Source organism: Aptenodytes patagonicus, chromosome 15 (genome assembly GCF_965638725.1).
Source record: "Aptenodytes patagonicus chromosome 15, bAptPat1.pri.cur, whole genome shotgun sequence".
Lineage (NCBI taxonomy): Eukaryota > Metazoa > Chordata > Aves > Sphenisciformes > Spheniscidae > Aptenodytes > Aptenodytes patagonicus.
Window position 1 is genome coordinate 575,941 of NC_134963.1, and position 16,591 is coordinate 592,531.

The following is a 16,591-nucleotide window of genomic DNA, read 5'->3' on the forward strand; positions in this document are numbered from 1 at the left end:
AAAGCCTGGCAACAGTAACCTGTTTCTGTGTTTTAATGGAAAGAACATCGGGCTTGGTGCTTAAGGCTTTTAGTCCAACAGCATTCTCTACTGGTAAAGCACAGCTGGATAGCAGACCCAGACCTTAATTTGCTTGTGTGTTTTCCCTGAAATAATTTCTGAAGTCTTTTGATGTTGCTGTTCACTACAGTTCTGGTGACTTTTTCTTTGATGTCCAGGTCTGTACAGAGGCAGAAACAAGTATGTCCAATAAAGTATCAGCCGTGCACAGCCTGGACACAAAACACTTCAATTTGTAAAGCTGAGTTCTAGTTTCCAGGCCACCTCCTTTTTAATAAGCTGGCCCTTGCTAATTGCTTCAGTGGGACAGTTGTACCGGCAACTTCGTGACTGAATACAACAGTAAGATGTCTGTTGTATGTCTAATATGCTTTAAAAGAATGCAAATGAGTCAAACAAAAAAAACCTTCATGAATGAATTTCAGCTTCCATGACCATAGAGATGACAAGTTAATGGAGCCATTCGTACTGTGTGGATAAGGATTTATCCATGCAATTCCCCTAAATGTAAATGGGAGTTGTGTAGCTGAATCCAGACTTGCCATGCTGAAACTTAACCCTAACTCTCCAAGGAGAAGGGCGCTAATGGGATTGCCGAGTTTAAATCCTTCAGCTAGTCAGCCTATGGAAAGGATTTAGCACTGGCTCTGTAAAAGGCTTTACATAGCTTTGCAGTGCAGTGCAGGGGAAGATTTTTTTCCCTTTCTTTCTTGTGATTAATTGTGAGGCTTGAGGTGACAGGAGACATAATGAAATTCATAAATGCCAAAGGCCGTCCCTAGTCACATTCCTGGCTGTTGGTTTAAGTTAGAAACTGACAGAAGTGTGAACAAATCAAGGTTGTTCTGATAGCCTTTCAGTTACGGGGAAGAAAAAGTAACTGACAATGAGAAACCACTGGAGGTGGTTTAATGGGTATAAATTTTCAAGAAAGAGTGATATTTTACACTGATTCAGATTCTTGGATACATAAATGACTTACAAACAGACGTATTCTGCCCCCACTGCAGTCTGAGGGATTCCAGTCCTTTTTCACGAAAGAAGATACTGGCACAAGTTATTTAAGCAACCTGCCAAAGAAAAGCTGTTGCAAAACCTGTAGCAGAACTCAAAGCGACTTGTTCTATGTCTTCGTTTGTGACTGGCCTTGCTCTGCTTGTTATGAATTTTAAAAATCCACTTCCCTCTCTGGAAAACACAACTTGCAGCTTGAACAAGCAGCATAAAAATTAACCTAGGACTCTCACGTCAGCCTGGAAATATATTCTGCTACTTCCCCACATACAGGTTTGAATTACAGTGTAAAGAATTGCTTCACCAATCCTGTTTTCCTAGTCCATGACAGTGCAGAACATGTCACGTCTGAGTATATATTGACCAGATACTGATGCGGTGATCTTTTGAGCCAGCTGCCAGCAGTCTCTCACTGGGGTTTTTGTGATCTGAGAAGGACACGCAATGGACAGTTGCTGTGTGGTAGTCCAGCACTGCTAAGGGCTTCATTTTTTTCCAGCCAAAGATCCTGATGCGATGATCCCACCCTGCTGTTGCTAAAATCTTTTTGTCTGGACGGATGGTGATATCAGATATGCCAGCGTTGACAAGTTTGTGTGTTTTGTAAACCTGTGTGAGAAAGTTATAGATGAGCTCTAACTGTTTAAAACAAACAGAAGTAAAAGGAACCTTTTGGGATTTTTAGAAGGTACAGCGCCCACCCACATACACTGGTATCACACAGGTAGTATGGAGCTTTTCACCACATGGTGGATGATGCCTTAGTGAGAACGATTACAGATAGAGACGGAAAAGACCTTAACTTGAGCCTATCTATCTCCAGCACCACTCTTTAAACATAAAAGCATCCCTTGTATGTTTTTAGTTTATATTGCATTTAAAGCTATTTATATTCTGTCACAAGTGAAGCTCTGAGTCAAGGTTTTGAGAACCAGACTAGACAGCTTTACTCTTTTCATCCAGCTATTCTTGCATGAGCTGCAATGTTCAGAGCTATGGCCATATATTTTCCCTGCTTCTGCACTATTCCCATGCTGAGATTCTGAGCTGATGTTTAAACTACCTGCTACTTATTTCTACTACTGTGGCCCCTCACAAAAACCCCAATAAGCTGTGGTAGCATTTACCACAGTCTTGAGAAAGGAATGCTTCCAGGAATTAGGTTACAGTGTCAGGAAATCTGTATTTCTAGTACTCTTTCCCAAGAGACTTTTATTTACACCAAATTCCAAGAAGGGGATTACGAACAAGTTATTGATTTCAATCTTGGAAGCCTTTTGTTACTGTTTGGAGACTACTGGGGCACAACTTTCTGAGGGGCACAATTAAATTGGAAGACATTTAGCTTCCTTCAGTAGGCACTGGGGCTGCACAGGACTTAGCCCTTGGAAAGAAAAGTTTTCACTTCACAGACATGAGCTCCCCCTGAAGCACAGAGGAAAAGCTCAATATAATACACTTTTGCTGTTCTCACCTCAGCTGACTTGTATTAGTCAGCAGCCTACCTCTGAAACACATGCAGTATATGCACCAGACTGTGTGTGTGTGCACGCGCGAGTGCATGTACGTTGAAATAGCCTAGTTTTTGTCACAATGTGGAAGACACTTTGTGAGTGTATGCTGACCTTGAAGTGCTGTTATTCATAAGCACAATTGGAAATGACGTGTTAATGCCGCTATCTACTTAAGACTGAATGTGTAACTATCTTGTCCCAAAGCTTAATATAATTCAGTGCATGTTTTAATACACTGCGTGTTGTTTGCTGTTTTTCTGAGGCAGGAAGGGATTGAAAAGCATATTACATCTGAGTAGCTTTCCTCCTCGAAGGACGTTCCATGATGCATAGTTTGTACAGGATTATAAAGTATATATTCATTGCAGATAATTTTAACTATAATACTGGATGTAGAAAACTAAAACTCCAGAAATGCTGGTCACAGTTGGTTTCAGATGCAGTTGAACACATCTTGGAATCTTACAGGCACAAAGCTATAAGCAATTATTTTTCAACTATATTAACAACGGCCCAGCTACTTAAGCAGCAAGAGATGTGCAACTCGATGAGAAAAAAGGCTAAATGAAACTTGACATGCTTATTGCATGCCCCATACGTTCTTCTTTTAAACAGGACCTGACGAATGTGTCTACAACCAACTCAGAACAGAGGACAGCAAGTTTTGCTCAAGCCTGATGAACAGTAGGAGGCTGTATGTGGGCCTCTTTGTGGGGCTGCTACTGTAAAACCTGTGCTTTTCGCTAGTACGTATGTTCTTCCAAACTCCCCGGTTATGCTAATGTAGCATGGCTTCAGTGGGATTTTTGTTGGCGTATGTGTCCTGGCAAGGGAAGGATTTATTACTTACATCACCAGCCTGGCAAATGTAAGATGGGCCTTACTCTGTAACTGAGATTATTAGCTAATGGCTATAACCAATCCCAGGCGTGGTGCTTCCCATCATTACTGTCAATTATGTGGGCAAGATCCATACAGCAAAATCAGGATGACTGGGAGAAACTGCATGTCATCAGCGAGCTACAACTTGAAAATGAAGCCTATAATGGTGATGCCTTTTGGCTATGGAACATGAGGGAACAGTGGGCATTTGTGCATGATCTGCAAATACAAGAGGTGAGAGAGAAAATCAAAACAAAGTAGAACAACTTGCTCAAGGTATGTGCAGCCAGGTGAAATCCCAGTGCCAGGATTTGTACCATCCAGTCACTTACGGGCAACTACTGTAGTCAAATGCACATCAACATAATTTCCTAACCAGAAAACCAGCTTGTAATTAAGAAAACAAAGAGGTAAAACCAGGTGAGCTCCTTTTGGCCGGTCATGACCAAGGACACTTGCATCTACTAGCAGATGCATTAAGAAATTTTGATATGCTGAGGCCAACAGATATCCACCTCTCCTTCCCTCCTTAACACATGCTATCTATGATTTTTCTTTTTTTTTTTTTAATCTCCCTCTCCTACACCCAAATCATGTCTTTAAGCCCTATTCTTGTTAGAAAAATAGCCAAGATAGTGGCAGCCTGAGCTTCAGCATTTGAGGGAAAAGCCTCAGCAACCCAACCAACAAAACTTGTGTGCTTACTTACATTACAGCTTATAGAATTTTTTTTCTTGTCATATATAAAGGAGCTTCTGTGATTATCAGATTTCGTAGTTCTGCTTTGTTTATTCACCTGCAGAAGCTGTTTACCTCCTACATTCTACCACAAACATCATCACATAATTACATTATCTCATCCAAATCAGAAGGCTCATAACCAATCCAATCATTTGCTGACAGTGATGATTTCAGCAACTTTCTTGTAGAAGACAATACACCAGACTTTCCCCATAGCAATAAACTATGAAGTTACCTTCATCATCTATTCATTGACACACTGGAACATTGCCACTTAAAACAGAGCTGAAGTACCATCATTGTGTCATTATTTCTCCAACGGCAGATAGCTATGCACCACGTTTACTTATTAAAACCTTTTAGAATAAAAATAATGTGCCACTGAGTGGCTTTCCAACGTCTACCATTACCTCACGTACCTGGAATGTCAGGAAAAAAACCATCCCCATCTGGTTTATATTATTAATGCAATAGTGGAAAAAAAACTTAATCTATGTCCTTGACAATCTCTAGTGCTCATATGAAAGATGCATTTTATTAGGGCATTCACACTATGCATGAAGCACAGAAACATTACTTATAGTTTGTAATACTTGGCATTTAAATTTCTTCTGAGAAAAGCTACTATCTCTCAGTGTGATGTGCTGAAGATGTAACTAATGGTACATCTCCTGGGAATGTGAATACCCTGTGGAAAACAATACCTGGAATATTTCAGGTGAACAACTGTTTATTTTTCCCATGAGTCATACCTGTACCCCTGCATTACGATTAACTCATAACTGAAATGTGCTGTGGAGAACAATATTTTCTTTGAATTTAGGAAAAAGCTATGCTGTAATTAATATGAAGGAACAGCTTCCTCTCCAACACCAGAGTATTTGAAGCTTTAAGAAGCCTGTCATGATGTCAGATTTCTGACACCTTGGCCTTAGAAAACTAGTCTCAATACCAAGTTTCTTACTGGGACTTGTCTGCTCAACTTCCTTCTGCTTCCCTGAGCTAAGGACAAGAGGTGCACATGTGTACCAATAGTGATAGAAAGGCTGGGGCAGGGCAACCACGACAAAAAAACCCAAACTATGACAACTGTGTACCATCAGACTTGTTAAAACTCTTCTTTATCACATTGGCTTAGAAAGCTTTTGCTACTTATTCAGAGTATAGAGTGCCTCTTTTACTTCATGTTGTATTGCTTATTAAAGTTCAGACGTTCTCCTCAGTGAGCACTGTGTCCTCCAAACTTCAGCTCCGTTGGATGCATTTACACTACATGCACCGGGGTCTTAGTGCCCTACCACTCCATAAACGCTAGTTCTGTGGTGATGCCTAAACTGATTATATACCTTCACAGTGTCCCCCAGGCGATGAGTCACCGTTGGACGTCCAAGCACTTGCTTTTCTTCCTGTAGCACCATTCAGAAAACAGCACTAACTTGCCACACTACCTAAAAAAATCTCCACAAAAGCTGCAAGCTGGAAGAGTGGTTATTGTTCTTCCATGAATCGATGTATCCAGCAGCTCTCTTCTCAAGGATGATATGGGGGCACACAGGCTGGTTCAGGGCCTCTTCATTGTGTGTTCAGGGGACAACTGCCGCTTTAGAAAAGGTTAAAGCACTCAGCAATGGAGAGGCTATGCATGGGCCATTTTAATTTTCATGAGCCTTTATTTATGCACTTCATTTCGACACCTAGTTAAAACCTACTTAACCCCTTGGCACTGTTGGAACACTTGCTAAAGTTGTCTAGATTAAGCAATATTTATTGCCATTCACTAGCATAGCCTGAACTGGTGATTATGAGACCTCCTTCTAAACCAGCCATTCCAGGTATCCATAGCTCAGACACAAACTGATATATCCAATTAACTTATTTTCCCTGTCTCCTGCTAGGGCTCTAAAGGTGCCAAAGGAAGCTGGTTGCGTAAACCTCATGTCCTCTTGGTGCTAGCTGGGCTGCTCCTACTCTTTTTGTTTCATGGAATATTTTTGTCTTTCCCACAGTGGAAAGCAAGCTCTATCCATTCAAGCAGAACCTTTGGAAAAGTAATCCTTTGTTTCTCATTTTTATAACTCATTTATAATGTTTAGGACATTCCGAGAGCTGGATACTACTAACGTGATAAATGAAGATACAGAGGCAATGGCTTGAGTAATGCTAGGCTTGTGTGCCTGTTGCAACTTTGGTAAAACCAGAAACATGTGAGAGAGGGTTTTTTTCTTTTTTTTTAAATCCTCACCATCTTTTGCTAAGTCTAGTCACATAGCACAGACATTCTAACCAGTCTGTGATTAATTAGCTAGAGATCTGCAACAACTCCTCTTCATGACTAAATATTTTTTTAGTCTATCAAACTGTTAGTGCAAAGTGGGATAAATGACACTAGAGGGCCAATGATCCTGACCTGGAGGTTCTGTTGCTCATTGAGGCTCCAGATGCTAAGCACCTTTTCAGATGAGCCCGAGATCCCCTTGGCCTTCTCCGAGTCAAAGTCAAGGCTCATCACTGGCTCCTGGTGGCAAACAAGTTGGCTCAATGCTTTTCCCATTGACAAATTCCAAAGGACCACTGATCCATCTTCATAGCCAGCCAGAAGCAAAGGTTGTGAACCACAGTTGAGCTGATCAAGGGAAAAGTAAAATTGTTTGAGAAGTAAATAGTCTGTTTGTTAGGAAAATTATCATCCCCAGGTAGGTTTCAGTCCAAACACCAAGAAAATAAATGAAAATGCAGACTGGTGTAGAAGTGAAAAGTTTAGAAGTCTGAATGTCAAATCTTGATAGTCCATCCACTTACAAAAAGTGTTACTAGGTAACTGCTGACATGCACTTATGGTTTTTATATCTACTTATAAAAGTCTATGTTTTAGATATATATAATATGTATCTAACATATACATATATATATATGCACACATAGAAAATTTCTCTCTGAAAATCCAAACTATTGCCCTGTACAACAGCTGAAAAAAGGCTGCCTGATGTTTTCAGAAGTTTTCCTTCATGGCCTGAACTTTGCTTGTGCTCCTTAAAAAAAATACTTAGAGCAGCTGAGTTACTATCAAGCTATACAAACCCGTATGGACATTGAAAGAAGCGCCATGCTTAAAGATTCCAGTTTCGCATTGCCAAGTGTAGAGTTACACATACGGATCGTTTACCCAAGTCCACCACAGTGCTTAAAGGTAAACACTGAACCTCTCATCAGGAATCTCTGGGTGAGTCACCAAGGGGTTAACGGGCGCCCGGGTCCCACTGTAACCAATTGAAAGCTATTTTGATTAATGATGTCACAGGCCAAAGGGCATGGCACCCTGGGCAGACACCTAATTTATTTAAGCCTCTGAAATAACTCAAAGAAGGGAACATTACTGGATTACATGTCACACTTAAGGAAAATATTCATCATTGCTCCAGCCAAAAGACTAATGACCCCACGAGCAGTAACCGGTTATGTGAGTGAAGATGCAAATCCCTAATGAAAAGCAACTAAAAAACAGGCATCTGTTAATGCCAGTTATTTCTTTAACAGGAGAAGAAACACCAAAATAGACATTGGGATTACGACTACCTCATGCAGGGACATCTTACCCTAAGAAATGTATCCAATAGCTTATTCGGCTCTTTCCAAACAGTGTCTGATCCTACGGGATTCATTTGCTTGGTATTCAGTTCAAAATAAAGGTAAAGAACATTTATAAAGAATTAATCTTTACTGGCATCACATTGTTGAATGAGGTTCTTCAAACTCGCTGGCTGTCAATGTCATCATACAAACCTGCAGTGGCCAAAGGCTCACTGCCTCTATTAATGGTCCAGACTATTCTCCCACTGGTTATTATTTGTTCTAGGGGGAGTTAAACTAACAAGAGATGGGTGGTCTAGGTAGTAAGACCGCTGAGTAAAAGCCTTATGTTCTTTCTCAGATTTATTCAGCCTAAAGAAGTGTTTAAATGAGGAATGGATCTCACTGAGCGGGGAAGAAAACTGCCCCTTAGAAGAAGGAAACCAAGGAGAAATCCCCTACATCATCTTTCTGAACAGGTCTGCCCATACCTGGGATCCTGCAGGAGCCTCGCTCCTTGCTTTAAGACCCCTTTTCTTTTGAAAAGGTAGGGAGCATGCTCTGTCTAGAAAGGCCCACAAAGAAGGTGTCCCATAATGCCCAGAACTGTGCACGATTTTTCTGTCAAATTTTTGATTTGCTAAAATAATGTAACATCAGAGCAATGAATATACGTCAAATATATGTGAATTAATGTTAACTCATCAGGTATTTTGGATGAAGAGTACCTGGTTTTTAATACCAGGGGAAAAGTTAAAAAAAAAAAAATCTGAATGAAATGAACATTCCAGATTTTATTTATACATAATAAAGGGTAAAACCTTCAAAGCAAAACAAAGTATTTCATAGGTACTTCAATTAAGTTTAAAAAAAGCCCCCAGTTTGGGCATCCCCCCCCCCAATTATTTGTACTGCTCTTCTAAGAGAGCACTTGACTCCTCCAGAGCCCTGGGGCTCTACAGAAGGTATAGCTTTCATTAGCCAATGAAACAAGATTTGGATGGGCAGGGTCGGCTCCTCTGCCTTACTCAAAACAGGATGGCCAGATTTTCATAGGTGCTCATAACCCTCATTAAGATAAGAGAGATAGGTGAGTGCTCAGCATCATGGGAAATGCCGAGCAAAACCTTTTTTTTTTTTCTTTTTTATGCTGTGGGAATCTTAGCTTAGATTTGAAAACCAGTAATTTTCAGGTGAGATCTAAGGCTGGTCTATTTTAAAAACAAAGTATTGTTTCCTATGACATGAAGATCTCCCACGCTGCTTCTTCCTGACTTTCCCTACCCATATCAAGCGTAATATTTCAATGAGTACATATACTTGAACTTACACAATAAGCTATTGAAAGATCAGGGGAGCTCTCAGTCTGATGCCTGGACTCACCAAGCAGTGGTTCACAACGGCCTATTTATTTCAGTTCCTAAAAACGGACGCTTCTGGTGAAAAGTCTTCACCATTCATGTTCTGTGTCAGTGGAAAAATTAAATTATAAATCATTGCTCTTCCGAAGCAGAACATTTTGTTGTTGCATTTGGATAACTGTCAAGGAAGGAAGAAAAGGTGATCTGCTGTCAACTCAACAGGAATAATTGCTATAGTTTATATAAAGTAATAACTCTGTGTTTCCAGTTTCTACATGTATTATTCCTGTTGAATTATTTTGTTTGCACTGTTACGCAACATGATGCCTTCCCCAAGGAGTGCAAAAAATTTAAGGGAAGACTATCCTTATGCCTGCAAATCCTACCCCACCCAATTAGTAATAGCAGGAAGGTGTGAAGCTGAAGGGACAAGGTATTTAAGAATATGAACCTCCACAAGGGAAAAAACCCCATTGAATTAACTAATACATTTAAGGACAGACCTAGTGAAATGATGGGGGGGAAAGTTTCAAATCAACAAAATAAAACAGCTGCCAGCTTTTTAACTGCTTAGGAGAAGCCAGTGAGGCTTAATCTACAAGCATAACCTAAGCCTCAATTTCCTTCTGCTCTATAGTAAAGTTTCTAATTCATGCTGCTGCTGGCAAGGGGTGTTGTTTCCCTGATACGTGGATCTTTTTTTATTGGCATGCAGAAAAGTAAGATGACACATGGCTGCAGCCCCCAAACTCTTGTTGGACAACAACCCTGAGCATACTTCCTTCAGACCATTATGTGTCTCTCTCCATGTCAGCTTCTGTTTCAACTTGTTAATTTACTGTGCCATAGGCAACATCAAATAGTCTCTTAGGCAACACGTTGCCCATAAGCGATGGGTTGGGGAGTGCTCATCTCCTGGGTATGTCTATATTGCCCAATGCAGTAATGTACAAAGAAATCCTGGGCGGCCTCTATTCAGGAAGGGGTGCAGCTGGGTTAGCTCGTGTTCTTCTGCTTTTATGGTTACAAGGTCACTCAGCGAGCCACTTCCAGCGAAACCACAAAACAGAACGCAGAGCATCACTTTGGTACACCACATACAATTATTTACCCTTAAGAGTATCCTCCTCCCCCATGCTTCTAAACCGAGTTGCACAGATTTGTAAAAGAGCAGATACAGCTGTGAGACTGTAAGGGATTATCTTGCCTTGCCTGTTGCAGTCTAGGAAGTTGTGGTGACTTCCCAAAGCCAGAATTTTCATGGAATAATTTACCTTTCCCAGTTCCCAGTCCTCTGCTTTATCCCCACTGGCAACAAAATTAAAAACTACATAAAATTAAGACTCTACACCTGCTCTGCTTCCTAGAGGAATAGCAATATTAATGCATGTAGAAAATATGGCAAGACAGAGGACTTTTTATACAGGCAACAAAATTTTCAACACTGAACATTTCCTCAGTTATCTTCATCTTATTAAAATATGTCCAGGAGACAGAAAGCCCCATTCATTTCACTGAGTGAAATCACTGAACACTGACTGCATTTTTAGGATAAACTTTCTGTTTAATAAAAGCCTAATCAGTCTATTTAATTTTCCTTCTATTTTTTTTTCTAGTTTTTAATTACATCATGGGACTTAAACTGTGGCCTCTCCTACTTTTGTCTGAAGTCAGCGACTGAATTCCTCTAGACTTCAGTCGGTTCAGGACCTTGAGTGAAGACAGTAAGACCTCAAATTCACAGCTGATTGATCATTTTTTCAACTGAAACCAATACAGATGTTCAGATGAACCTGCAGGAATAACATACTTGGCATCAGCTCGGATGGTACTGCAGAGCTATAACCGTATGTGGTTGGGGTTAAAGTGGGAATCAGCTTTGCCACCAATTCTTTGGAGATTTAGAGCCAATCACCTAAACTCCTTCCCCCCTCTACTGCCACCTTTTCGTATTACGTGTCTTTCACTGGTGGCACCCCGTAAACATTATTTGCTGAATACTCTGCAAATGTGGGTTTTTTTCATTAACTGCTTTTATTAACCTTTTTGTCCAAAGTCAATACAACCATAAATATTTTGTTCCTATTGTATGTCTGGAATAGAAATGTTCATAGAGTGCTTCCTTGTCCTGAGGGCATTGAAGTGAATGTAACCTGCCATTGAAATCACTGTTTTTAAGTAACCCAATCATTTCTCATCATTCTTAATGCAGCGAGAAACCGTATCAAACAACTGGCTTTGGTAAGTCATTCATTTTCCTCTTGATTGATGCAAAAACCTTATCTATCCTAAGGATACAAAGCCTTCCCTGAGCATTTGCAAATCTTCCATTAAAGCTTGGAAAGCTCTGAAAGTTACATTAAGGATGTTCACAAATCTTTCCCCTCTTTAATAGTATAATTACTTGATTGGTTTGATAATAAATCAAAATCCAAGTGAAGAAAGATTCATGTGCTTCATATAAAATGAATCACAGGGAAAACATTTCACAATTAGCAGGCACTCTTGCCTTACCTGCCGTAACTTCAGACACATGGGCATGCCCAGCTTGGCACCCACCTCTGGCTTCAAGGTACAGACTGACGTCTTGGATGGCAGCTCCAAAACCTGAACCTGACATCAGGAAAACAAGAGTATTTGGTCAGGCTCCAGGTCAAAATTCTGCTGTTAAAAACACAAGTCTTTTAAGGTGATTAAGGCTAGTATAAGCTCTTCCAGTAAAAACTGTCTGGAGGAAACTGAGGAATGCATGTTAAGTTGGAGCTGTAGGGGAATCTACAGCTATCTAAACAAATGCATTGTTTTAGGAAAGACCAGACAAAACTGCTAGAATGAACACATCCTCTTCTTCCACTCTTCCATTTAATCTGTATTATAGTCTTCTTTCCATACAGTAGATGATACTGTGCATACACTAGATAATATTGCAGACTGCTTAATCTGAAAACACTTCCCTGCTTCCTCTCCCTTTCCCCTTTTTCCATCTCTGTTGCTAATTTTTTTTATATATCCACTTGTGAACACTTGCATTGTCTCCTCTGTTCTGTCATGGTAACACAGAGCTTGCATGGAAATATAGGCAATATATATATCTAAGGTGGATTTTTCATTTACTGGCTGACTGCACTAACAAGATGTAAACCCAGAATTATCTGCTAATGCAGGCTGGAGCAGTGATGGCATACAGGTATTTTTAACACAACGTTGCCTGACCCTATTCAAAGCAGGGTCAGACAATATTGTGTTAAACACCTGCTCTCTGCCTACATAGCAGCTTCCACTGTTGCTTGCACTGATGGTAATGAATTATGGATCGGATTGTTAATTTTTTTTTTTTTTTTTTTTTAAACATTGGGCAAGTCTCTCCTCTGCCAAGGAAGTAGCTCATTTCCACCTCAGGATGATGGCAGGCAAGATCAGGGGAGTCTGCCTGTGCGATTTGGCACTGGAAGGTTTTGAGTCTCTTGATTGACACAGAAGTGCCTCACTCTGGGCTGATTCTCAAGCCTGGAACTATGGAGAAGTTCTTAGGTATCAAAAACTTGCTGCCAGGAACATCACTGTTTCTCACATGCATACTTAAATCACTAAGGTGATCTTTTATTTTAATTAAATAAACAGTGGTCTGCATTATCTCGTAAAATTAAAGGACTTCAAACATTTGATAAATCCAGCATCACCAGCCACCCTAGGCTATTTCAGAACGTGCAAAAGCCCAGCAGTGCTGTTGGACAGCCCCAGTCATGCGAATTTCCTTAAGCATCTGAGATGAGGTATTACACAAATATGGCTCCTATGGGAGCCATCAGTCAAGGCCACAGCAGCTGCGATGGCTTTCCAATCCCATACCTTTAGTTCAAAGCTTGCCAGAACATCTTCCTATTTCTACAGGTTGTCAGCTAGCCTGCCAAAAGCCAGCTGCACTTGAGGACTGCAAGTCGCAATGTACTAAGCACAACATACAGAACACTTTCTAAAGCCACTTAGCAATGGAGCAGGAAACTATTCTCCAGATTTGAGGAACGGAGACTACAGCAAAGAGCCATCCAATATGTAGACCAAACCTATGAACAGACCAAAGTTTGACCATCTGGGAATTCTGGTCCTTTGGAGCTACACTCTTAACAAAAGATGCTTTTCTCTTGGCAACTTTCTTGCTATCAACATAATGACCAAGTTAGCTATTGCAGGCAATGGGCTACAAATATGAAGATGACCTGCTCTCATCTTGCGTCTTTCATCACTGGCTCTCCAAAGCGCATTGCCTCCTAGACAAGACTGAAACTGCAACTTTTATGTAATAAGGAAGGATAAGTGTGCTGTGATAAATGCACTTCTGCAGGTTAAAAGAGAAAAAAACCCGAAAAAACAACCTCCTTCGCTTTACCGTGGTTAAAAATGGACGAACTGGTACAAGGGCTACAGTGGGGCTTGCAAAGGACAAAGAAAAACACAAAGATGAGAAAAGCTTTTTGCAGAAGGCAGGCAGGTATGAACTGCCTATGCCAGATTGACAGTTCCAGAGACTTTCTGCATTAGAGGCAACTGAGCCTTAGAAATAAATACTATTTCGTGTAGTTTGACAACTGTAACCTAAAACTTGAAGTTCTGTGTTTATATTGGTTTTGCTTAATAGGAGAAAGATTTGCCTTTGCCTGAGGTTAATAGTGTTCCTGGGTGGCTAAAACTGGCCACAAGGAAACACACCCTTTTTCTTTTTCACATTAATAAAGCTCTTAACATGTTTCTGGCAAATTGGCAAGAAAAGTGCGTGTAACTCATAATTGGTGATTTAAATGCAATCATGAACAAATAAATGCCTGTTCAGATCTCATTATTTATGGACTGAACCTGCTTTAAGACAAAATTACTCTTTTTTTGGGCACCAGCCAAGCATAAACACTTATTAAGTCTTAATTTTAATCATAAGCTGCAAATGTACTGTGTCTCACACAGTGCTGCCTATTTGGAAGCACTATATATTATGGGAGCTTATGTGAATTTATTGAAACCTGACACAGTTCTAATGTAAAGGTTCATACACAGAGTAGAACTCTTTTACCTCAGGAGACAGCAAATCATTATCAGTTTGCAGGGCCCAAGCAAACAAATGAAAACAAAACCAGAGATGGGTTGTAAGAGACATTGGGGTAAATGTCTTCTCTTTGGATCAGATGATTATTTAATCCTTCATTACCAGAATGTGTGTGTGCACTCTTTGCCTGACACAAAAACTTCTCCGGCTGACACAAGAATGCACTTGTCAATTTTGTTTAACTTAAATATTATTGAGCGCTGTTGTAAAATGGAGAGAGTTCTTTGTTTGATCAGAACAAGGTATGGGACTTAGAATCGTTGTATTTACTAGTACAGTGGTTGTGTCTACAGGCTTACTCAGTTCTGTAAAAGGCTGAACATTCTGGCTGTGAGCCAACAAAGTACTTAAATATGTGCTTAACTTCTGAATAATAAAAAGTTCGCATTTTCGTGCAACACAGGCACCATTCCCACCTATTACTTCATATATAAAATATGCAACTTTCAGTTTCAAGATTCGCATCCTATAGTCCAGAAAAGCATGTGACCTTTTATGCTTATGAACAATTTGCAATTAGCTACAATATTTCTTTTCATACTTATGCCACTTTTTTCTTTTTTCGTATTTTTGGTATTTTGGTGTCAAGTATTTGAAATAATTTATTTTTGTGTGATGTTCTCAAATAGTCCTTCAAAGGAAACAAAAATACGATTTCTACAAAGCAGAAGTGGAAATTGCCAACACAGCTGTCAGTCAATGACTGCTGTGATAATGGGTATTAGAGGTGGACTTATCCAGTGGGAACTGAAACGGACCCTACAATTATCTCACACTGAGCAAACCTCTGGCCGCTAATAGTAATTCAACTATTTCCAGCCCAAGTACCAGTTAAAGAATTAGCCCGGGGTGAAGGACCACATATCGCATTACAAATCGCCTGCACCTCCCCTTCTCTCACCAAACACGACGTTCAGCTTCGGATGGAAGATGAGTACTTCCATCTGATGACAGACTTTCTGACCATTAGTTCCCCAGGAGGACTCTCGTTCCCCTTTAACAGTGTTCAGCAGCACCAGAGGAGTTTTCAAAACTCCTGCACATGAAAGAGCAGCAGCAGCTGCAAATACTTAAATGTCAGACAAATCTTGGGGTGGTATCCTTGCTATTAGAGCATGAGTTATATAATTCAGTCACCTTTCTGGCAGGTAAAATTAGTGATGAGAACCCCCAAAGGTTCCTTGTGCTGCCCTCTCTTGAGCAGAGAATTTAAGAGCAATGATGTTTTCCCCTTCTGAACTATCTCATTTCAAAACCAGAATCTCCCAAGCACCAGAAAAAGAGACGCTTCCTACCTCCTCCAGGGCTCTGGCTGCCATGGCCATTAGCCAGCGTCCCTGTGCCACCTTTAACAGAGAGCATCTGCAGAATCCCACGTTCTCCGTGAAGACAGAATCCATCACTGAAGTCCGTCCCTCTGCTAAATCCCACAAGCAGATCCTCTGGTCACGACCCTGACTGTTACAGTAAAACAAGTTATCCATGAGCAGCAGGTCTGAGGAAGCCTGGCTTCCTGCAGGTTAGTATACCGGAGTTGGGTCTTTAACATGCAGTAAAGGAATGAGCTTAGTACAGCTTCTGAGGGGGTATTAATTTGGTCTTCCATGAAATGTGTGGGAACCCAGTATCACCGAGACCACCACCCTTCTGCTGACTGCAGCTCTGCGCAACAGGTTCAAAAGTTACCGGGGGGAGGGAGGGCCTGCGAGTCGGCCAGATACGCTGCAGTCACCGTCAGCCACGTTTCCTTGTGAAGAGAGACTCCATCAAACACCGTTATGCTATGTATATGTGCGTATATATTCATGAAGTCTCATGCGTATTTGAACATTTTCATAATAAAAATACTTACATTTTACCATTGTTTAGATCTAATTTAAAAGGAAACAAAAGTATCCAGAGAGTAACACATTTAATAGTCTTTCACCCTAGCAATGAAATAGAAATGTCAGGTGTGTTGACAGCTGAAAGACAAATAGCAAGACAACAAAGACCACATCAAAGATAAATAAAAAGCTACAGTTATTCAGTGGTCAACTTCCCACAGCCGCAGGGAGGGCACAGACAGCTGTTACAACTGTGTATGTGTGGAGACACAACAGGAGAGGGACTGGCAGTGCAAGGAGTACCAGGAATTAGGCAATGAAACGCTGTGGTTAAAACATCCAAAACCAGAGAATGAGTGGCTGCATCGCCGATGTACTAGTGCAGCTCACACAGAGACTCCTCTGCAGACCTCTCTGTCCCGCAGAAAGGTCTGTGTGTTGGTCCCAGACAGTAAGACCAAGAAGGCCAGACAAAGGGCACAGCAGCAATTGCTACAAATTTATGTGATCCCACTGGCTCTGGAACAAAGT

General features: G+C 40.7%; 1 protein-coding gene across 3 annotated transcripts in view; it reads right to left on the reverse strand.

The window, feature by feature from the left end:
- Positions 1 to 534: 534 nt before the first annotated feature.
- GNB1L (G protein subunit beta 1 like) overlaps positions 535 to 16,591 on the reverse strand; it is a 46,646-nt gene continuing 30,589 nt past the window's right edge. For all 3 annotated transcript variants that reach the window (XM_076353038.1, XM_076353039.1, XM_076353036.1), the window contains 4 exons: positions 15,530 to 15,692; positions 11,654 to 11,752; positions 6,619 to 6,834; positions 535 to 1,683 (listed from right to left, as the gene is read on the reverse strand). In XM_076353038.1, coding sequence (XP_076209153.1) covers positions 1,417 to 1,683; positions 6,619 to 6,834; positions 11,654 to 11,752; positions 15,530 to 15,692 — 745 coding nt within the window. In that variant the 3' untranslated portion in view covers positions 535 to 1,416. The remainder of the gene's footprint in view (positions 1,684 to 6,618; positions 6,835 to 11,653; positions 11,753 to 15,529; positions 15,693 to 16,591) is intronic.